Raw genomic sequence first — 24,193 nt, 5'->3', positions numbered from 1 at the left:
GGGGACAACACTTTCTTCTGTAATAAGGGAGAGCGCAGGGCCTGCCTACTCCCCTTTAGCTCCTCACCCAAGACCTTTCCTCTGTGTGGGCTCCTAGAGCTTTTTTCTTTTTTTCAGCACAGAGTCAGGTGTCTTCTTTCTTTCTTTCTTCTGGTATAGTTTATCCCAGGTCCATGCACGTTGAAGCCCTGCCGGCCCAACAAACAACATTCCGCCAGCCGGCCCAGCAGAATGCATGGCATGTACAATGCTAACGGCTCCACATGGAGCCATCAGCAATGTAGCAGTGCTGCAGGTGCAGCAGCACCCGTCGTGCATATCACTGCCTGTAAATCAGGCAGTGATATGTGCAACGGGGCTGTGCACGGGGCCCCTGCACTGCCAATGCCAATTGCATGGGCCCCTGGGGGGGCCCTGGGGCACCCATTCCGCCAGCCTTTTCCTGGCAGCCTAAACCTCCAGGGAAAGGCTGGGAGAAAACAGGTTCATTATCCAGTGGGCAGGGCTGCTTGCAGAGCTGCCCTGTCGGATAAGGAACTCCGCTATCGCCAGGCTGCCTGGCGTTGACGGAGTTCCGCCTGTGGCAGTCTCGCCATATCCATTATATGGCGGTCTGGACCGGCATGCCGGTGGCGGTAATTTCCGCCACCACCGGTATGGCGGCCCGGACTGCCATGTTCATAATGAGGGCCAGAGTCTGAGAAAATTACTAAACCTTGAGATGCCAGGAGTGCAGCTCTGTGGAATTGAATGTAATAGCTGTACACAGGATCCTTGTCTACTATAGAACTGGTATGTTAAACTAGTCTCTACACCTAACTATGGTGAAACTGTACTTTAAGGCTGCTTTTGCTCATAGTGTATAATACAGGGATACACATATATATAATATATATAAATATATATATACATATGCTTTCTAATATCAATATAAAGACACTTTAAGAAAAGGGTATATTTGCACCCAAACGCTCTTATGTCCGCTATGTGTGGTCTGCAAATGTCAACGATTTGTGTTTGGGACACAAACTCTTTTATCCTCCCCCCCAAAAACAAATATATATAATATTATGTGATACTTGCACCTAAATGAGATACTAAATTGACTATCCCAGCCAAAAGATGCAGCACTTCCATAGGTTATCGTATTAGAGTAATAACCATTTATTTGCAATCTCTTCAGACATTCATGACACGTTTCGACTTCCATTTTCATTAATAATCACCACACGATTCTGCCACCTACATCGATATTACAATTTCAATCGATGAGTAAACTTTATTTATACAGCATAGTGCCAATTTTTATCATTGTTGAAAAGGCACTGTGGCATTGTTAGAATCAACTGGCTTACAATACATAGCCCCCTTTCTACTTCTATTATTGGAGCGGGAACATATTTAAACGATGAGATAGAAACCGGACTCCGTTTGAGAGCCATTAAGCGCACTTGTGGCCCAAACAACAATACACCATTGAATGCAGGTGAGTGAAAGAGTCATAAATATTCAATAGTGAATATTTGTAGACTTAATGGCTATCCCATGGAGGATACGCTTGTAGTAATCTAATGTATTTGTATATTTCGGATATCATAACTTTTCGGACGGGAAACCTTCTTAATATACCGGGCCACGTCTGATTACAGAGGTGAGTGAGAGAGTTACTGATATGGAGGAGAGAGAGAGTGGAGGGAGAATAACAATAAATATAACTATTTAAAGAGGGATACTCGTATCAGACCATTATGTAATTACATTTAGGATATGTCGCAACTTTCTGGACGAGAAGTCTTCGTAACAGAAAGTATATTTCTAAGAACTATAAAGCAAAAGGAGTAGATCGGTACTCAAAATTAAGATACCACGGATGAAAGAATACCAAATGAAGAATACCAGAGAGGAGAGGTAATAATTAAAGATAGGTAAGGGAATGGGTGCACAACACGGATTCTGCACGAATATTTCTAGTGAATCCCTATAAATGGGATTATAAGCTTATGTGTGAATGCATGCATCTCTCTGGTGAGATAGCATGAACACATTGATAGATATTAGACTAAATAGGAATGGATTGAAACACCACGGGAGGCGGAACTGAGGCAATGTACAAATGTATAATGTAATGTTTGGTCTCCACCTGATGTACATTAAGCAATCAATTATACTGCACAGAATGGGTAGGTGCACGCAAACATTACTCTGGACAGTGCATTAAAGAATGTATATTATGTGTTATTTACACCCGTAAAAAGCCCTGAGGAAGTCGCGGGGCAACAGACCCCAGATGAAACACGTGTTGTCTTGGCTGGAGTGATATTAAAAATAAGAGGAAATAAAGAAGAAATTTTGGACTTTATCGGGACTGAATGTAGTTTATGTTTACAATATATTTAAGAAGACGTGTGCCTTGACTTTATATATTCAAGGTTAACAATCCTAGGATTGTTGAATTCACAAGGTTTAAGGGTAGGGACCTTCTAAGAGCACTGTCAGTTGCTAATACAAGATGACCAGCATGAAACTATAATATACTATGCAAAGGTGAGCGCCATCTCTCCATTTTACCACCCCAATTGTGTAATAACACTGTTAGAATCACTCCCCATGTTCCTCACAATTCCTCAGAGTAAACATTGGCAGTTTGTGTGCCTCAGTCAATACACATTTTTTCACAATCCATGCAAAAAATGTAAAACACTATATTCATAGCCTCCGAGCCCTTACCACTGAGCAATTTATCAATGAAGGGCTGCATCAATACTTTGGGGGTTTGTTACACACATTCACAGTTCAGGAGTTTGCGCACAGCGAGAGATATACACACACACACATATATATACATATATAAATATATGTATATATATATATATATATATATATATATATATATATATATATATATATATATATATATATATATATATACATATTCATTTTCCCAAATAGGAATCATTAATGTTTGCAGACATAAAACGTTTGGGTGCAAATATACCCTTTTCTTAAAGTCTCTTTATATTGATATCAAAAAGCAGACAAAGAATCTCTGCTCATTTATGTTGAAGTTTTAGTGCTGGCCAAACTACTCTCACTTGTTACTTCATTTTAGTATTAGACCTTCCAACTTGTGAAATATTTTCACCTGTATGGAGGATGTAGGGCCTTGGTATGGGTGTTTTTTTGCAGGCAGGTCCTGAGTCACTTTAACTCACCATCTCCCCCTCTCACATACAAACAAAAAGCTTCTGAGGCTGCTGCCTATGTCCTGAGAAGGTTTCACACCCTGAAATGAACATCGGAAGTGTGGGGCCTCCAGAAGATTAGATAGAAACCAGCTATCTGCAGTTTCAAGCTTAATTTTGGGCACACCGTGTGATATCGGCTCATCGATGCTGTGACCATGTGAAGGAAACTGATATTGTGTGATACACAGGGCTCTATGTGAGTTCTGTAATATGTAGAGCACTACCCAGCAATGCAAACATTCAAGATTTAAAGACATTTGGGGCCATGTGTACCAACGCATTTTCCCATAGACACGGAATGGATAAAACCCTTGCTACATCTGGCCCTTGGTTTGACAAGATAACTCTAACTTCAAGCAAAAGCATCACAGGTATGGATGACACCTGGCTGGCTTTTTACCTGCCTGGCCTGTATTTTTAAGTCCAGGTTGGTAAAATACTAGGAAAATGAGTGAAATTCTGTATTTTTTCCCTTCTGCAACATAAATCTAACAGCAAACAGAAAAAGAAATCTGTCTAAAGATGTGAGTGTCTAAATCATTTCAGAAGGATTATTGGAGAAAACAGATGGCTTATTGCTAGGTTATAAAAGGATCATGACAATTTTGCAAAAGTTATTTTTATCCTGCCAGCTCCTGGATGTTCCAGAATAGCAAAATATGAACATCTACTCATAGCCAATCCTGAGGCGTTCAACCCTCAGCAAAATGTTTCTGACCTACTCACTCCATGAGCAAGTAAGGCTAAAATGTAACCTAGCCTGGTATCTGTGCAATGATTGCTCTTCTTGGATTGGTGCTGACCTGTGTAGGCCTTCTAATGTGGGTGGGCATTCATTGTGTGTATGTGTTGTGTGTGTGTGTTTATCTGTTTCCTTGAAATACCCCTAATTGTAAAAACAAATATTGGAGATTGTCAATTTAGTATCTCACATTCCGCACTGCATGGCTAAAAAGCAGTGTCATCCCATTAGTGAACAGGCGGATGGATGTTCATAACCACACACCTGCATCAGTGGTCGAATTGGGCGGGATCGGAAGGGCAGTACGTGCCCATTATTGTAGTGTCGCTGCTCCCCTACTTCTTGTAAAAAGACAACCGCCCTGGGACGGTTAATTCCTTTTTTTTAAATGCTTCAGCTGAAGCGTTGTGCAGTCTCCTGTGCTGTGAAACCGAAGCCGGCTGACAGCTAAACATACCTTTCTGCCAGGGTACTTTCTTCCCCGAAAGAAATGCAAATGTGTACAAGGAGTTAATCTGCAAATGTATAGGGAATCTGCAAATATAAAGGACGCTTGAGGGACAGCACTAGCTTTAATTGATCAAATCACTCAAAGCATCGTGATAGCAATGATTTATTTTTTGAGTGGTAGTGCAAAGAATCAAAACTGGGCTTCAAAGTGCATGCTTTTGATCGGAATTGCATTTACATAGAGTTTACTACCCTGAAGAGGTGTTGAAGGGACAGTTATATAAAAAAATGCATTACATTCAGTTCGGGTATTTCCAAAATCCATTTTTGGATGCACCATTTTTTTTATCTTAAAACTTTTTGGTGCATTTTGTCGCAGTTTTTATGATACTGTGTATAATGCAAGTTTAAAATGACTTCCATGTTCACACAAGCTCTAACCTTTTAGCACTAATAATACACGTCACTATTCTACACTGCACTAACCAATATTATGTGGCGCTCGGGTAACACACAGACCTCTGCAGCGCATTTACTAACAGAGGTTTCATAATATACTATAGTGCGTTTCCCAGTGAGTAACAACGTTTTTTTAAATCTATTTTTCATTTAAGCGGAGTTATATTTTATATGTAACTACCTGTCGGTGAAAGACCAAAAGAACTTACAGTATATTTCCTTTCTTAGCCACACCTTTGACCCCGCTAACACGCTCACTGACCCCGGCCCCTTAGCATGTAGCGTCACAGTGCCCATACTTTAATTAATGCACTTCGACCATTGACCTGCATTTAGACTAGTGTATCTCGACTGAGCAGCGCAGTATGTAATAAACATACACAGGGCATGTGCAAGGAGGTAGTGTCTCTGTGCAGTTACTCATCGGTCATCCCTTGTCCCACAATGAGCAGGCGCGAGTGAGCAGTGTCTTTTCAACGAGCTTGATCACAGATTTTCACTAACACTCTGGCGATGCACACAGCACATCTGTTTTTTTTTTTGCACGAGCTTGTGTTTTGGGGGGTTCTGTAGTTGTGCAGTATTTATCGGCACGGTGGCCTCCCTGCTGCAGCTTCTTTATTAGGAATACTTTTAAAGAGGGTCTGTTTGCTTGCCTATGCTGTTCGTAGGCAGGGGGAGTGTGTCATCATGAAGAATATAAAAGGAAAGTCCCAGCAGTGTTCTGATAAGGTAAGTTATGACGCCTAGTGATGGGCCTTATTGGTCGGAAAAGGACTCTCCATGTATGAACAGTAGCACGCCCACTTTTGGGGAAGACATCCGTTTTTGAAAAAAAGGAAAATACTATTTTAGCTGTCTCCCGCCAAAATTCCATCCATTTCAAAGCAAGTTAATAGGGGACCTAAACAGTTACCACGTTTTTTCTCCAGACCTCTCTTTTAGGAGCTTCATACCGTTGACATATACCATACATCTAAGTTGCTCAGTTCCTGACTGCATCGGATTGCATTGATTTGCTCGAAAAGTTAACTTGTTTAACAGAATGTGATGCAGATTTCAGACCAAAACGTACTACTTCTGTTTCATGGGGAATCTTCTGTTCCTAGCAACGTCACTCGGACATCTAGGTTTTTTTTATGTAATGGTTTAAACTTTGATGTTCTTATTTAGAGAATTTTAAGATACACGAATATATGATTTTGCCTGAATTTAGGGTAGTTGCAGTTTTATGTACGTTTCTGATTTGTGGTCGCCCAATATTTTACGCCACTTTATGAATGTGTACCTCACTTTGATATTACTGCAATGTTATAGTTCATTGTGGTTTTATACGTGAGGGCTGTGTCAGAAGGACAAATAAAGTAGTCGCACAACCGGAGTTTTTCTTACATTCTGATTAGTGTCACCGCACAGTAGTATTTTGAAACCAAGCAAAAAGTCGTGTAAGAAATACAAATGTATATCACACCGAATATGCAGTGGCATATTTGGAAAACTCACCGTTAAGGAGAAAATCTAACCTATTGGCAGTTGCCTGTAGTTAGTTATAGTTGGGACCTAGTTTACATTGAAAAAGCGTTTTTTGACTTGCCCCTATCTTTGGCACTGTTGTGCGTGGGAAGTTCTGGGGTGCTCAGCCAAGTGGGGATCAAGAAAACTGGGGCAGGGGGTTTAAAAAAAACATGCATTTCCCATTTTAATTTCTGTAGAGATTTTGGACTCAACTACAGCCCGAACTGCTGGACAGAATTACACCAGATTTGGCGGGAAGGTAGCTCTTGGTCCAGAAAGAGTTATTTTTAGGGTTGAGCGCACAAGTGCTCTGTCCCTCTGTAATCTCTCTTTGGGCTTTTAACCACGCCCATGTCACACCTGTCACTTTCATTAGTTCGTGGGCTTGCCTTTTAGAATCCGCTTGCTTTCATTAGTGAAAGGCATGCATACGTCATGCCTTTTGCGGTGTTTGGCACACCTACACAGCATCGGTAAACTACTGAAAACATACGAGGCTTCACGTTTTCAGCCTAGTTTGTGCACTACTTTATCTTTTTTATTTTCCACGCAGCGCGATCGCTCTGGGTTTTACATAGCGCGATCGCGCTCATTTTTTCTTTCAATTTATGTGGCAAGAAATGTCTGGTTAGGAGTTTACAACACTAATAGTTCTAACTCAAGCAAATGTGAGACCCGGTGCATTGCAAATGATTGTTGTCATTTGGTGTAACTCCGTTCAGTAGTCTTCGAGATATTCAAAGAAAACCAAATTTGTGTATCTAGGCTTGCTACAACTTCACGAATACCAACAATCTCCTGCAGAGATATGAGTCTCAAAAATAAATGTAAAAAAAAGAAAAGGGGCCAGGTACTTTTACCCTACCCCGCTAGCCTTGATGCAGGGGTCACCCAGAGATCCCCCCCCCCCCCCCCCCCCAGGGCTAAAAAGCATTTTTTGAATTAAAACAAGCACTCAGTAAATCGTGACTATTTGTGAATTTTGCCGAAATTAAAAAAAACAAAACGAAAACCAACCATGGTCTCCCGCTAGCTTTTATTTTATTCCACTGGTGGATCTGGTCCGAAGGGCATTGCCATAAAATAGGCACAGGCCTCCCTTCTAGGGCTTATCAAAGCCCGGGGACCACCACCTCCCAGGGGCTAAAGTGTATAAAATAATGTAAGGGGAGCCCACGTAGCCCCAGGGACCAACACCTCTCCAGGGCAATACATTTCTATTACTGAGGGGGAGCATTCAGCCCCCCTGCAGACCCAGGGACCACTACCTCTCTGGTGCTAAACATAAAATTAATGCAAGGGGTCCTATGTGGCCCCCACAGCCCCAGGGATCACCACCTCCCTGGGGCAATTCAAGTGAATATAAGGGGTGGCCCTCCATCCCTGGGGGCCACCACATCCCTGGGGCATTTCATGCAGTTTAAGGGGGGGCGTGGCCGCCTCACCTCCCAAGGAGCTGCCACCTTCCCCGAGCCGATATAAATTAATGAGGGGGGTCTGTCGCTGACCCCTGACCCTAGGGACCACCACCTCCCCGGGGCAAAATTGAACAATGGCCCTGGGGACCGCCGTCCCCCAGAGCCAACTCCTGCTACCTCCTGAGGTACCCATCCTTTGGAAGTTTGCTTTTGCTTGGTGGGAGCTGTCAAACAGCTCCTGCTTGCAGGAAGTGGAGTTTTCATCTGTTATTTGCATGCAGGGAAACAAATAAAAGCATTGCTCCTGCAAGCAGGGAGCTGCTATTTCAAGCAGCTCCCTGCTTGCGGGAGCAATGCCGGCTCCCGCAGGACGTGGGAAGCCAGTGGGGCCTTCAAGCTCCCCTTCTGTTCTCTCTCTCTCTCTCTCCCTCTCCCCCTCTCATAATGGATTTGTTGTTACAATGGTCTCTCCATGCACTAACTTCAAAGTGTTACAGTAGAAGGATGTTTGATGTGAATGTTATACTTATTTTGTGATACCCAGCACAACATGGTCACTTGTGGCATACTGGTGAAGCTCTTGGACTGTTGCTTAGTAGGTTGAAGATTCAGATCCTGGTATCTTATGGTAGTATGTCTATTTGTTCAAGTATTGAATGTTAGGCATTCCTAGTGATGGAACATTGCAGTCTTTTTCCCATCAAAATCTTTGGTTTGCATGTCATAGTTATGTCTGGATACTGCACAGTATGCAGCCACCTATGGCCTAGAGGTTAAGGTCTCCAACCCTCACAGTGAGGGTTGAGTGTTCCAGTCTATGTGTGTCAGTGGTCATTTCTCTTCTTTAGTTTCTTTTCAACGTCAAAATTTAAGGTACATACCGAAAGGTCATCAAACTCTTGATAACTGCATCTTTCTTTTCAATTTGTCTCATTCTAACTATATCATTCTGGGGTTGGGTGGGTATAGGGACTTGGCTGCAGGCCAGGCCTTGCGGCCAGCCCCCGCTGTGCAGGGCCAAATGCCATGTGTGACGCAGGGTTGGGTGGTTAAATGGGCCAACACCCACTGTGCTCGGCCAAAGGCCATGCGTGGTGGTGGTTGGATTAACGTATAGTAATTAAAATTACTTTACGTTAAAAAAATCATAGAAATTCACTGAAAAATCCAAAGGTTACTGGGGCATTAAAGTTAGGAAATAGAATTTAAAAAAAAACATAAATTCATTTAAAAAAAACATTGTTACAGGGATGTTATAGTTAAGTTCTGAATTTACTTGCACAAAACCATAAAAATTCAGCAGTTATATGCAGAGTTATTTCAAGTAACTATAACTCACGTCTTCACTATGCACTACTAATTATCCCAGATATTACATGTAGCAAGGTGAAGGTATTATATGGTATAAGTAGTCTTACAATGGAATCCCAACACAATACCCAGTAGTGAACCTCAGATTCACTCTCAGCAAACCCTAGCTCAGTACTGGTAGTGTGGCAAAGAGCAGTCAGGCTACTTAGAGGAACATGTGTAAAGCATTTCACATTACTAACATGGACGATAAGTAAATGACACAGCTCAACAGAAATCCAACACCAATTTAGAAAAATAGGTTAGATTTAAATTTTAATTTAGACAATCAAAACAAACTTTGTAGCTTTTGTACAATCGGAGTTCTAAATTGTTAAGTCTTTAGAAAATACAGTACTTTGTAGATTTAAAGGGCTTCCATTGAAGTCAGTGGGGAAAATAGCAGTGTGCACTCAAGCACTTGTAGGGTGAGTTCCGACAAACCCACAGGAAATTAGGATTCTGTGGGGGCCTAGACTGAGATTCAACAGTCAGACTTTTGTTAGCTTGCCCAGGGAGTCTGGTTGCAGAGGTGACATGGCTGTCCTTGGTGCTGAATGGTCCGCAGTGGCTGGTGCGCTTTGCACTCCGTTGCAAAACTGGACTTGGGGATGGACTCACACTCCACCCTTCGGATGTAGAGGTCTTTCGGGTCCTAGGACCAGGAATCGATAGTCGGATCTTCACCACTCCATCCAGTGGCTCAGGGTTCAGAGGTGACTTCTAGATGTCACTCACTGGGCTGATCGTGCCAAAGATGCTTTGCTGCTGCAGTTGAAGTCACTTCCTTCAGGCTGCAAACCCACAGGAGAGGGGTCGCTAATGATGTCGGTCTCTATGCTGGGTGGGGGGGGAGGGCCTGAAGACGGTGAACGTCTTTTGACTGCCGGTTTCCAGTTCTGCACTTCTGAGGGAGGATTCTGCCATCTTAGCAGACCCTAAGACTCGTGGGTTCTGGGTAGAAAAGTGACGCACTCCCACAGGAAGTCATCACTTCAGATGCGGATTAGCCGCAAGGTCTAGAAGCCCATTGGCCACTGTCCCTCTTCTTTGCGCTGGGACTGGAGTACAGGTCCTGTTGTTGGTGTGGACGTCTCTTTATGCTTCTTTCTTCCAGGTAAGATCTACGTTCTGGTGTCAGGGGAACCCCTTAAATCCTGGTTTACGGGGTGTGTAAGTGTCTGAGGGACAGTAGCCAATGGGCTTCTAGTCCCTGCGGCTAATCCGCATCTAAAGTGATGACTTCTTGTGAGAGTGCGTCACTTTTCTACCCAGAACCCACTATTCTTTGGGTCTGCCAAGATGGCAGAACCCTCTCTGATCAGTGCTGACCTCCTGGCCCACCTACAAAGTGTGGCTAGTCCTTTGGAGGTGCACACTTCCTGCATAGCTAATTTCCTGCCACCCTCGCCGGGCAGGGCGGGAGGGCTTTGTCCTCCATTGGGTGGACAGATACTTACACATCAAAGGCGGAGGAAGCCTTTGAGGCTCACCGCCCTGATTCTTATCTCACTAGCCAGCCTGGGTGGGAGGAGGTGTGACCCCCTTCCTACTCATGCCTTTTGTCTTATGTCCTGCCAAGGTGATAGCACACCCAGCAGGAGGTCAGACTCTTGTCTGTGGTGGCAGCAGCCCCGGAGAGTCCGCCAAAACAGTACAGGAGAAAATAACTTGGTGGGCACCCCCTAAGGGTGCCACCTGGGCATCTGCTGTTTGATCCTAAACATGGGTATCATGTTCAGGGTTAAAAAGCACAGCGTTTGATACCAAACATTTGGGGATTTGGCTGGGCCATGGCAGAGTTGGACATCTGGGCAATGATTAGATGCCAGCCCATGTTTTCCAATGGACCACAGGTTACTCGGGCCAGCATTGCGTTTTAAATTCCAGCACGTGGGCATATGTACTCCTGCACATATATTCTCACTCATGGGAAAGTGCACCCTGCTCCCTAGGCTAGAGGGGGCCTGCCTTAGGGGTGACTGACCTGTCCGTGGGGAGTAACAGGGACTCTGCCTGCACCTGGTGTGGGCAGAGTCTCATTCAAGCAGCATGCTGCTTGTGCAGGCTGACATGGCAGCTCTGCAGTCTCTCTTTTACTTGGGATACTCGGGGTGGCACAATTAGTGCTGCAACTCTGGTGACCCTCTTTACCATCCTTCTCCTGGGCATAATTCACTACGGACTTACAGGGGTGGTTAGGTCTTTGGCAGTTGGCCTATGTAATTCGGCAGACAATTTAAAGGAAAGAGCATTAGTACTGGGGTCTGGTTAGAAGGCCTCAATACATTGACAGGTCAAAAACAACAGCACCTGACAGCAAAAAGTGGGGGGTGACCATCCAAAAAGGGGCATGTTACAACATTACAGCACTCATAACAACATCTATAACGTCATTAGAAATATAAATGAGACTTCAGCAGTCAGATTAATGAAGAAAAACCTGTGCCTGGCAAGGGCCCAAGTTATAGTATAGTTATAGAAATAACTCTAACTATATGTGCTACATTTCTTTGGTTTTGTGTGAGTAAATTCAGAACCTAACTATAACATCCCTGTAACCTTTGTTTTTTTAAGTGAATATATATATATATATATATATATATATATATATATAATATATCACAAATCTAGATACTGTACATTACTTGGGGGAATGGGAGACAGTCTACAAGACTGTACATTAAGTGGAGATTTCAACAATACAGCTCATACATTGCATTCCACATTTTGAGGTACATGGATAGTAAGTAATTTGCCCGAAGATATGCCATGGTGTTCACAGTGACCTGTCCTATGTAGTCATGGAGGGACCACTATGGTGTCCAAGGCATCAAGTAAGCCAGACTGGGTCTGTAATTTAATGTTTTTGCCAGGATGTTGATTTCTCATCCAAACGAGTATTCTCAACCACGAGAGGAGCCACATTAGGGAGACAACCCTCCAGAAATTTTACAAAAGTAGCACTCAGGATTCCCCTGTGCATGTATGAATAGCGCAATGAGTCCTTATTTTTTTCTACGTGCCCTGAAACTTGTAGTCCTTCATTAATGGTGGTGTTGGATATGGCCCTTTCTGCAGGGTTTCCCCTGTCTTTTTGTCTTCTGACGTCCTGTTTTTGATCCCGTGCTGAATTTAGTTTTTGCTGGCTTTAGGAATCTCGACACTTTACCACTGCTGACCAGTGCTAAAGTGCAAGTGCACTCTTTCTACATGGTATTGGTGATTGGTTTATCCATGATTGGCATATCTGATTTACAAGCAAGTCCCTAGTATAGTGCAACATTTGTGCCTAGGGCCTGTAAATCAAACACTACTATTAGGCCTGCAGCACTGATTGTGCCACCCACATGAGTAGCCCTGGAAACATGTCTTAGGCCTGCCATTGCAGTGCCTGTGTGTGCAGTCTTAAACTGCCAGTTCCTCCTGGCAAGTACACCCACTTGCCAGGCCCAAACCTTCCCTTGTACTACATATGCATTACTCCTACGGTAGGCCCATGGTAGCCTCATGGGCAAGGTGCAGTGTATTTAAAAGGTAGGACATGTACCGGTGTGTTTTACAACCCCTGATTGTGAAATACTGCTAAATTCGATTTTCACTATTGCAAGGCCTGTCTCTTCCATGGAGTTTGGAGTCTTTCTTCTCACAATTTAAAAATATATCTTTTGGTGAAGTTGGGTTTTAAAGTTTAAGTTTGAAAATGCCACTTTTAGAAAGTGGACATTTCTTGCTTAAGCATTCTGTGCCTCTGCCAGCCTATGGAATAAACATCTGGGTCAGGATGACAGTTGAGCTGTTTGTGAATTCACTGTAGACTAAGGGAGCTGCAGGCCAGGCCAGAAAGGCAGGGTTCCTTTGAAGTTTGCCTACTTCAAAGGCAGAAATGAGTATATGTATTGGATCTTTGAGACCACAACTTTAGAATCCTCCTAGACTGAGGACATTCTGCGAGGAAGAAGAGATGGATACTGTAGGAGGGACTGACACTCTGCCTGTTGCTTTGATGTGTTGGCCTGCTGCATCCATCCTGGGAGTGAAAGGACTGGACTTTGTTTCCTACATCCTGTTTTCAAAGGTTCTCCAAGGGCTTGGACTGTGACTCTGTTAAGAAGTCTCAGGGACATCAAAGACTTCATCTGCCAGCACCTGGGCTCTCTTGTTGAGTGTCAAATTAATTTCCTGGGCACTTGGGAGTGATTTCTGGGGCAACCAGGAAGAAACCAAACATATCAACTCCAGAGCAACTTTTGAACTTGCGCCATTGTCTGACTTCACGGCGCTGCCTGCACCGGAGCTGTGGTCCCCGTTGAGTGCAATGACTGCGACCGATGCCGCTGCCGTCCCTCTGAAGTCCCACCACAGCATGAGACCTGAGTTCCGTGTGACTGACGCCCGTGAGACCCAACTCCGACTCTGCTGCAGCACCTGTGGCCTGTGGTGTGCTTGCGACAGCGTGAAGTCGACACCTCACATCTTGACTTGCTGAATTCATCGACCCCCGCCGGGCCTCCATCGATGCCTCATTACCTCCCCTGCAACCGTTAGGAACCAACGTCTCACCACCCCTGCCTAGCAATAAGGAACCAATGCTGCACCTCCCCAGTAGCAGTAAGGAACCGATGCCGCACCGGCTCCAGCGACGCCTCACCTTCCCGACTCAGTGCAGTGACTTTGTTTCCTCATTGTTTTCAAAGGTACTGTGCCTGGGATCCGGACAGCTCCATGACTGGGCCGCACTCCCTCACGAGTGGCGTCGGACTGTTGAGGACAACTCTGTCAAGATGCTGTGGTAGCCCCAGTTGGAGCTATTCTGTTTGTAAGCGGAATACTAACATTTAGGGCCTCATTTCAACCGGGCGGCCGCCAATGCAGACACACTCCCGCGGGGCCGATTTGGAGATCCCCGCTGGCCCAGCGGGGATCTCGGCTGCAACACGGGAGCCTTCTCCAAATGGAGCCAGCGGTATTGTGGCTTTTCACTGTCTGCTATGCAGACAGTGAAAAGCTGCATGGTGCCATGGCAGGGGGCCCCTGCACTGCCCATGCCAGTGGCAAGGGCAGTGCAGGGGCCCCTCGACTCCTATTTCCGCCAACCTTTTCATGGCGGTTCAAACCGCCATGAAAAGGCTGGCGGGAGGGGGACTCATAATCCCCTGCCCTGGGGGATTTAAACTGCCGGGACTAAAGTGGCGGGAAACCGCCGGTCCCGGCGGTGCGACGTCGTAATTCCCCAGGAAGCACCGCCAGCCTGTTGGCAGTGCTTCCGTCAAAACAGCCCTGGCGGTCAAAATCCAGCAGGGTTGTAATGACCCCCTTAATCTTTAAAAATTCATATCTTTACTTGTGTATGTAGGATTTTTGTCGTTTTGGTCTTGTTTTATTCAGATAAATATTGGCTCTATTTCTAAAACTGGTGTGGAGTCCTTTGTAGTGTTTTCAGTGTGTGTGTGTGCGCGTGTGTAGGGTGTGTGTGTGTGCGCAAATACTTAGCACATTGCCTCTGAGATAAGACTGACTGCTTGTGCGAAACTACCAAGGGGGTGAGCAGGGGTTAGCTAAGGTGTGTGACTCCCTTACCCTGGCTACAGTGAGGGTCCTTTCTTGGACAGGGTGCAAACCACTTCCACCTAGAGGCCCCATTTCTAACAGGTGGTATGATCATATGTACAAGTTTCAAAATACAAAGAAAATAACTAGACTGGATGAGCGTCTCACATATGAAGGATTCTAGACAATTAGCAGAATTTCAGTCTTTTGTTTTTAATGGAGGGGACTGTGAAAATCGATTTTTTTAAAGGGAATATGTGCGAACCTGTATTTTACATTGCCTTGTTGTAAGATAGGGCTAATCTATGATCTAAGTGAAGGCAGCTTTCCAAGGCATGAACTGAGTGAGAGTTCTGCTAGAAAGAGAGTTTGCACGTTTGTCTTCAGAATTGGCTCTCAAGCGTAAACTTAGCATAAAGAGCGCGGACATGGCCATAAAAATGACTTTAAATAATACCATTTATAGAAGTGCCCTCCTACATGACAGAGTAAATTGTGATGTTAATGCATCTGTGATGTACTACTTTTTGTTCAAGGTGCCAACCACATTTTGCGATGTTGCTGCCTGTTTCTCAGAAGAGGAGTGGAAGCTTTTACACCACTGGCAGAAGGAACTTTACAAGAATGTGATGAAGCAAATACACCAAGCCTTCAGTTCTCTGGGTGAAGTTACACTGTCTTTTGTACATAATGTATGACTAGAACATCCTGACACAAGTTAAGGTTTCTCAGATATTGATTATAAGTGATTTTTCTGAAGACTATTACTAGGTAATGTTTCTTACAGATACTTTATTCTATTAACACCTTTAGATTTTATACCTATAAAACTTTTCAGTAAATTCCTAACTTTATAAAAACGTAGCAGGCATAGCATTGTGTGGTGCATATTAATGGAGCAGCCCAGCAAAACCACAGTAACGCTGAAATCCTTCTTTGTGACATGTAACAAAAGCTGCTGCCTTTATATTGCAGTGTTGAATGGTCCTCACAAGCACATCTCTATAGTCCTTGGGTCCATTCACTTGCTTCCAAATCACCAATGAATGATCTTAGACCAATAAGCCTCTAATGGCCTATGTCCTGTGTATCAAAGAGCTAAACTCTTGAATGTATGCCTCAAGACAGCAGTTGCACTCCTCCATTGGTTCTCTATTGCAGTATCCCAAGTTCATTCGATAAGGAACTGGTCTGGGCTTTACCAGCACAATGCTTGAACAGACCTATTGCTTGCTACACACGTAGGGAGCACTCTGGGTCTGCCCCTTTCTGTTATTAGGTTAATTCATCCAGTCTATTTCAGCCGTTGGCGTGACACTTTGTCATTCAATTCACCCATTGCTGTTGGCTGTTTATGTGTATTCTTCTGTGTCCAATGGAATGCTTGTTCTGAACTGCATAAAGGAATAATTTACAACGGTAGCCCTCCAGGTTGCTTTAACATACCTACTGTACTAGGGTTGGCACATAAAACTTAGACCTACTGGTGTTCCCAGTGCTTGTTTAAATAGACCTTAAGACTCTGGAAAACAATTGCCAACCCATTGAAATTGACCGAGAACCCTCGTACATTTAGATGTTTCTGTAAATTACCCCAGTTACCTAGGATCTAACCGAGCTTTGTTAAGTGTTTTGCTCAGTTTCTTCTCCAGCTTAGGGTAAAAGATGACCTTAACAAAACCTAAAAAACAGAAGATACTTTTAAATGGAAAGAATGTGTACACACCGATTCTGATTTCTAACCTGAAAGACTGGTGGAAGTGTGGCCTAGGTTTGCTAAAAATCTCATGATGAATGGAATTAAAATATTAAAGCCGTAGATGTCATTAACCAGAGACCACATGGAAGAAGTGGGCGTGCTGCTGTCTAGGTGGGAATTCATTATTCGAAATTACCACAATGCAAGGAGGAAGCCACTCTCATTAATGCCTGCCAGACTTAGATGTTCAAACATAAACATGTGCACAGATCAGCTGTGTTCACAAGTAAAAAGGCAGCGAGACCTGTCAGAAAGTTATAGCAATCTGGAATTTGGCCCTGAAAGCTGCAGACGAAGACAACATTGCCACTTGGCTGTTGATCAGCAGCAACGTCAGTTATTTGTTCTGGGGCTGGTACCATATAAGAATAAATGTGGCAATGAACTGTTTCCTTGGTTCTGTCTGTGAGTTCAGAGCAATATTTGCTGTAAGTTTCCTCATGTTTGTGTGTGTATGTGTGGGGGTGCTTTTTGAACATTGTGTTTTTGAACATTAGACGCTTATAGCAGACATATAGCATCTGTTGAGTCTTGCCCTTGACCTTGACCTTGAAGATTAGGTTAACTTTTGTAAGCAAAAGGGAAACTCCACATGCAGGGCATTTCCAAATTCTAAACACTTAAGTATGAAGGGGTGAGCTAATGATTCCGGATCCCATGTCAACAAAGAATGTAAAAACCTCTATTAACTGTAGCAGCTCGTCTGGACTGCCATTTCAACTGTGGTGTCAAATAGAACTCTGAGATGTTAGACGTTGATCATGGGACATGCAAGGTCCCAGGTGGAACATGAGCTCACTCTGCCTGTTCTCAAGTTTACAATGCAAACCTACTAACTAAACCAAGTTAAGCCCAAGCCTTTGTCTCTCTTTCTAGCATGGCACCTCAATAGTAGTAAAAATGTTATGAAGTGGTATTGCAGGACAGTCGCAGAATGATCCATATCTTTGGTGTCTTTAGTATACTGGAGGCTCAAAATGGCTTGGCTTCTGGCAACTGATCAGGGAAAGATTGGTTGATATCTGAGATAGACCTCAGTATTAAAACAGCCATGTTTTGCTCAGAATAGAGCTTTCATATCAAACAAAAGGGAACTTTGCATATAGGTTGTTTCCATTGGTGTATTGGTGGGCATCACTACCCCCAGGTGCACACTCATAATGTAGTGGTCTTAAGTCTCTCTGAGTGGGTGTCTGCAGCCCCCTTAGTCACAAGAGAGTGGTTATGGCCCCCTTCACGACAAAGGGCAACTCAGTGCGGGGCTGTATGCACTAAGTCTCCCTCCTTGCCCTTCTCCACAAAGCCCAGAGTGGGATCGGGTAATGCAGAACATGCCAACGTGTTCCCATCCACACTGCCAGTCTTTGTGTAAGGGCATGTGGTCTGTCTTGGGTAGTAAGACCATGGCAATATACAGGGCTGTGCCAGTCTGTAGCAGCCTCATGAGTTGGGTTCAATAAGGACCCTAATTTCCGCTGTCTAAAGTACAGAGTAGGTAGCAAATGTAAGAACCTCCTGGTTGGTTTACATTCAACAATCCCTCCCTTTCCTTCCACATAACCCGATAAACAATGGTCAGTCAGCTGTTCTGTAATAGAAATATACGTCCAGGAAACCCAGGCTTCCCTCATTTTCTTGAGTACCAGCCAAGTTCCAATGAGGATGCTCTCCAGTATAAGTGAACTGTTGTGGGTTCTTGACTTGCGCCATTGCAAAGTGCCCTGATTCCTGCCGTACTACAGAGCTTCGTAGACAACAATGAATGAAAGCCATATATTGGGTATTACAGAAATCACCTCATCATTTGCAGGTCACAAAACGTTTTGCAAAATATAGGCATTGTGTAAATTGCCGCTTTCATATATTTTATGTAAAAGGTTTGTGGGAAATTAGGTTACTGATTGACTGGGGTGTGAGCCCTGTTCAAGCAGCAACCACAATCCTTGTCAGGGTAAGGCACAAGCAAACCCAAATAGACCTGTGCTCACCCCCTGGTACCTTGGCACAGAGCAGTCAGGCTTAACAATGTGTAAAGTATTAGTGAGACACTTCAAACATTAGAACAGTGAAAGCACTACACAAAAAGGATCCAGCAACATGTTAGAAAAACAGAGCAGAACTTATTATATAAAACAAAACTAAAACAACAAAAATCCTATCAGTAGGACCAGAGTTCTGAGTTTTTAAATAAGAAACTGTAAAATAGTGCCTAAAAGCATAGCTGGCTACTTTGGACTGGGTCAAAGTCAAAAACATAGGCCAACCGCTATGGAGCGGGAGCCATATACATTCCCAGATTAGTCCCACTGAAGCTTTAGGAGTCCTGTTCACTTTGGGTAGGGTTACAAGGAGAATGTTGCAGGCGGTAGTCAGCGTGGTACAAGGATGAGGCATGGTGTCACAGACAGGCGGGTTGGAGTTTTGGGTAGGTGGTCTTCCGGAGGTAGTTGATGCTTGCTGTGGGAAGAGATGGGCTAGCGGCAGATCACACTTAAGTTCAGTGTGAGCAGCACATTCTCAGTGCAAATGGGCCGGTTCGCAGTCATGAAGAACCCAAAAGCCCGATTTCAAGAGCTCATGAGCCACACCAATGGTCCAGGATCTAAGAGAATCTACTTAAGGGGTCCAGAACTTGCTGAAGATGGGTCCAGGAGCTGTTGAGGTGCCTTTTTCTGAAGCTCAGATCACGAGGCCAGCAGACTAGCCCTTGGATTCACTCTGGAGTCCTGGGTTCAAGTTGAAGTTCCAGGACCAGTTCTTCCTCCCGAGGCAAGAGGGTAGTAGCAGTCCAGCAGAGTGACAGTCCTTGTAGCAGTACAGTAGTCCTTCTTCCTGACAAAGTATTGTCATATCAAGAAGTGTACTGAAGTGGTGGTGACTGAAGTCCAGTATATATGTCTGGTGCCCTTTCTCTGGAAAGTGAGAGAAACTTCTAGAGTTCCCTTTGAAGTCCCCAGGCTCCTGCCTTCCCTGTTCTGGGTCCAGACTAACTACAGGGATATGCAGTCTTTTGTATCTATACATGGCACAGCCTACACAAGTGTAAGCAAGGCTGAGCCCAGCTCCTCACTCCCATCCTGCCAGTGATGACTCACCTAGTCACATCTAAGCTTCTCATTGTGTGTGGCTGTCTAGGAAGAATACTGTAAGCCCAACTTCCAACTACACCCTGTCATGTGCCCAGAAGAGAAGCTGAAGGCACCAAATGGCTAAGGCAAGAAGCTAACAACTTTCTAAAAGTGACCTTTTCAAAATTGCAATTAAAAATCCCACTAAGTCCCACTTCACCATAAGTTACGTTTTTACATTGTGATTCCAGAGATACTAAACACGAACTGGTTATCTCTTCACATTTGGAAATTACACTTTGAAAATTAAATAAGGTAACTCTAGTGTTATCCTATGGGAGAGATAAGCCTTGCAGTAGTGGAAAACTACCAGGACCTGTACTTTTTAAATACATTGTGCACTGCTCTCTGGACTGTCCAGGGCCTACCCTAGGGGAGACATATGTATTAAAAGGGAAGGTTTGGGCAGGAAAAAAGGTTTATTTTGCCAGCCTGAACTGGCAGTTTAAAACTGCACACACACAGACATTTTTAAAAGGACTACTTAAGTGGATGGCACAGTCAGTGCTGCAGACCCACTAGTAGCATTTAATTTACAGGCCCTGGCACAGGTATTGCCACTTTACTAGGAACTTACAAGTAATTAAATATGCAAATTGGGTGTAAGCTAATTTTACCATGTTTTAAGGAGAGAGCACAAGCACTTTAGCACTGGTTAGAAGTAGTAAAGTGAACTTAGTCATAAGGCCAGCAAAAACAAATTCAGCAAAAAGTGGAGGGTAAAAGGCAAAATGTTTGGTGGGTGGGTGACCCTGCAGAGAGGGCCACACCCAACAGGGGTCCTAATGTTCATTTATGGTAAGACAGCAATGTAATTATTTAAAGTATTTTCTTTGCATTCTCACCAAGTCAAATGCGTCCTGTGTCCCAGAGTCAGTTGGGCCATGTCACCGTGAATATGGTGCAAAAATTCATGATTTAATGATACTGACTGGTGTTAGCATGTAAAATGAGGAACATAACTTTGTCAGCTTAGGTAGACATTTTATTTCCAGAGACATCCAGATATCAAAGTGTTGGTCAATAGGCCAGTTATCTTCATAATGTCAATAATAGGCACGAAGAAATAATTGAGAAAATTATTTTAAAAAAAGGGGATTACTTAATATATTCTCGGGTGAGTGAAGAGTTCCGGATAGAAATCTCAGATCACTGAAATAATGCTCGCTGAGGTGCACATTTTAAAAGAATGCAACTGTTCGCACAATGACTTGTGTATTACACCAGTGTCCAAGATGTTCAGGACGAGGAACATGGAGTCACATGACAATGACTTGTTCAAATATACAGACATACTGCAATTATATATTTGCATTTAGAAGTAATTGGATGGGAAAACTGACACCAGATCCAATCTTAGTTCTGTTGGGAAGCTCAAAGCATCTTGGCCCAACCCTGATTGCTAGATGTAGACGGTGCTTTATAGTGATGCTGTTGGCTCGTTCTTTGATTACAGAACCGTGGGTAGCAAACGTTCCGCTCTTTGATTACAGAACCGTGGGTAGCAAACGTTCCGCACTTGTTTGATTTCTGATTACAAAAATAAGAGAACAGTACGCACGAATAAAAGAGTGAATGATAAAAGAGTGAATTTTTCACATAAGCCTGAAAAATTTGAGGTCGGTACTAACCCATATGAATGTTTTCAACGTACTTTTGATTTGTATTGATTCCCTTGTATCTATTATTATGGCTTTTATGTTTTTCTAGAAAACTGAATAAAAACGACAAAAATATACATAAAAAGAGGAAAATACAATTTGTGTTGTTCTTGGGCACATTCAAAATTTTATATAGTGGATCTGTGTTCGGTACCACTGAGACAGATTCCAAACACACAGTTCTGCACCTGCTTTGTCCGCATTGGCGCATTAAAGGCAGGAGGGGCTGTGCTTCCCTAGCAGTTGTCTCTTGTGTCTCCGAATACACTATTGGTAAAGGACTTTCACGTGCTCCAGAAGCGTGAACCAAGGCTTATACACCACTTTTCTAGGGCAGTGCTGTATTTGACCAATTTTCAGTAACTTCCATTAACTAATGTTGTTTTTCTTTCTTTAACAGGTCCTCTCATTGCTACCTCAGTCTTTTCATTAAGTCCCAAAGAAAAGGGAGATGTCTGCACGAAGGACCTTCAGGACTTAGAGATACATGGTAGTATTAGCTTTTTCTCAAATAAGTAGCAGAGCAGAATTGATCTCGCGAGCTCTCAAAATAATAGACGTATTTTGGATCTTATTTTTCCAAATGCTTGTATTGTGTACTTGCTTTTTCAACAAGATGGCCACCTTAACAGAAGTAATACTTTAAACGATTGTAAATGGTTTTAACCTAGCCCATTGGGATCAAAAGGCCCACTCATTCGTCTGACTATGGTCTGTAACACCCTGTAGGTGAGGAGGTGATATTTTAAAGCTTTCCTAAGTTAAGGACAAGTGAGTGAGATAGGCTGCTGGCATGCACACCCCGGATAAGGAGCATACTGCCATGCTAGAGTACAGTGGATAGGATCATGATGGGTTTGAGAGAACAGAGTAGGGGATGATGCGAGAGAGAATGCAGAATGGAGCTTGGAAGGCTTTGGTAAAGTAGCCTAGAGATTTTAAATATTACTTTTATCGACAAGTAAACATTTGAGGGATTGACAACATGGCAGGATTTTACTGCATTTCTAGAGGCATAAAATGAGGTGGATGACAATGGCAGGTGTCATGGTTTGGACTGCTAAGCTGATTTTACATGACTACGCCTTTAATTAAGCTGTTGCAGAGTTCACACATACTCTTCAGTGCTTCATTGCTTTCTTGCTTGGTTTTTGATTTTAAAAATATTCTCATATGCATCAATGCCTAAGGTGAACCTAATCTTTAGCTTGATGAAAGAATGAACTTTTGTTAGAAGGAGAATACGTAAAACATATGAGCCGTAGCAAAAACAACCAAGTCATTTGTTTTTGAGGACACCTATCGGCCCTTGTAACCTCGCTGCAGCAGGGTCTCAGCATCTGCATTATTACCACGCCCTAATGCCCCAGCCTTCAAATATATAGCTTTTTGTGTCCCTCTCAACCAGTTTCAGTCTTGGTGTGCTCTTCACTCATTTTGGTTTTGACTGACATTTTAGTACCTCTCCACCCTATGTCGATGTTCTCTTCTTGTGCCAGGAGTGGCAAGTGAGTGAGACGACAGTGGGTAAATGGAGATGCTGCGGGACGTAGGCAGCGGTGGGTGCGGCTTGGAGAGGTTGCGCTTCACAGGACTTCAAGGTTTGATGAGAGCCACAAAGTTTTTATGAGAATTACACATAAACTGGGTATAAAAATAGCTAAATAGGGTATAGCCGAATCTATCTTTTGCAGCTCATCCAGTCAAGCCCGGCACAACCTCTTGCAGACTAACAAAATGTCAGAATGGACACAGTCATAAATACAACACTAATATTGTAAAGGCTGCAGTAAACCCACCCGAGAATGTGAACATAGCGAAATCTATTGCTGATGCCCCGGTACTCCTATATAAAGGTAACATATTTTTCACCAAGCATGCTGCTAAGAGATACATTGTGTGTACTTAGCAAATTATACTATAATATTTGACTGATCTCCCATTGGCCTTCAGAGACCACTGAACACATACTGTCAATACCGTCGAGATAAATAGTTTAAATGCAGTATTCAAAAGACAAATATTTAGGAAAAGAAATATGAAACCGAAGCACATTTGAAAGTTAGATGGAAAGGAGTTGGAAGGTGTACAATGTGATACATTTTTACGGGTAAACTTTGCAAGCAATCTATCCATTATGGACCACACAAGGGAATGGTCCTTGTTCAAAAATGTCAGCTCTTCATAAAGTTTACAACTATATCAGTAGAATATCATTTGAGATGTTAATATATTCCCTTAAAGCAAAGCATATAAGCTTGTTAATATAACTTGGTATTGTGTAAGGGGGTAAGAAGGGTCCACATTTTGCATTAAGGTAAGAGTTAGGTATAAATGCAAAAGAGTTATCATATTCACATCAAGTTGACTTGCAAGTAGAAGGAACACAGTCACGCATAATAAAAAAGTCAGTTGATGAAGAGTCACCTCACATTTTGCTTACAACTGGAGCATGAATTTTGGAACACCTGGGACATGAGGAGAAGAGTGGGTAGATGTTGGAGGAGAGTCGAGATAGAGATAAAACAATTGTTAAGAAACTCCAGTAAGGAGTATGAAATTTCATAGTATTGATAGGGAGTAAACAGTGCTCCAGAAATATTTATTGTTAACACAATCACAAGAGGTCAGGCTCTGGATGCTAATGATGAGGGTGGAGTGGCTCCAATCAGTAGAATTTACTAGGAGGTTGGACAGATACCTCTTATAAAAAGAGGCTAAGCCCAGTCTGTATGGAAGTGGTACAAACTCCTACTCCTGTTTGTTTTTTTGTCTGAACAAAGAATGTTCCAATTTAAAAACACAGATTCAAGAGTTAATGAAATCCATCTATCTTTCTATCTATTTATCTATCTATCTATATTACCTAGTGGCGGTCGCCACTACATAGTTATAGTTAGGACCCAGTTTCTATCT

The 24,193-nt window shown here is 43.2% G+C and overlaps 1 protein-coding gene across 4 annotated transcripts in view; it reads left to right on the top strand.

Moving 5' to 3' along the window:
• Nucleotides 1-5,346: 5,346 nt before the first annotated feature.
• Nucleotides 5,347-24,193, top strand: part of LOC138259346 (zinc finger protein 586-like) — an 86,651-nt gene continuing 67,804 nt past the window's right edge. For all 4 annotated transcript variants that reach the window (XM_069207008.1, XM_069207010.1, XM_069207009.1 and 1 more), the window contains exons 1-3: nt 5,347-5,628; nt 15,266-15,392; nt 21,678-21,767. In XM_069207008.1, coding sequence (XP_069063109.1) covers nt 5,587-5,628; nt 15,266-15,392; nt 21,678-21,767 — 259 coding nt within the window. In that variant the 5' untranslated portion in view covers nt 5,347-5,586. The remainder of the gene's footprint in view (nt 5,629-15,265; nt 15,393-21,677; nt 21,768-24,193) is intronic.

This window comes from Pleurodeles waltl, chromosome 9 (assembly GCF_031143425.1).
Source record: "Pleurodeles waltl isolate 20211129_DDA chromosome 9, aPleWal1.hap1.20221129, whole genome shotgun sequence".
NCBI lineage: Eukaryota > Metazoa > Chordata > Amphibia > Caudata > Salamandridae > Pleurodeles > Pleurodeles waltl.
Note: the sequence above shows the minus strand (reverse complement) of the source record. Positions and strands in the feature narration are given on the sequence as shown.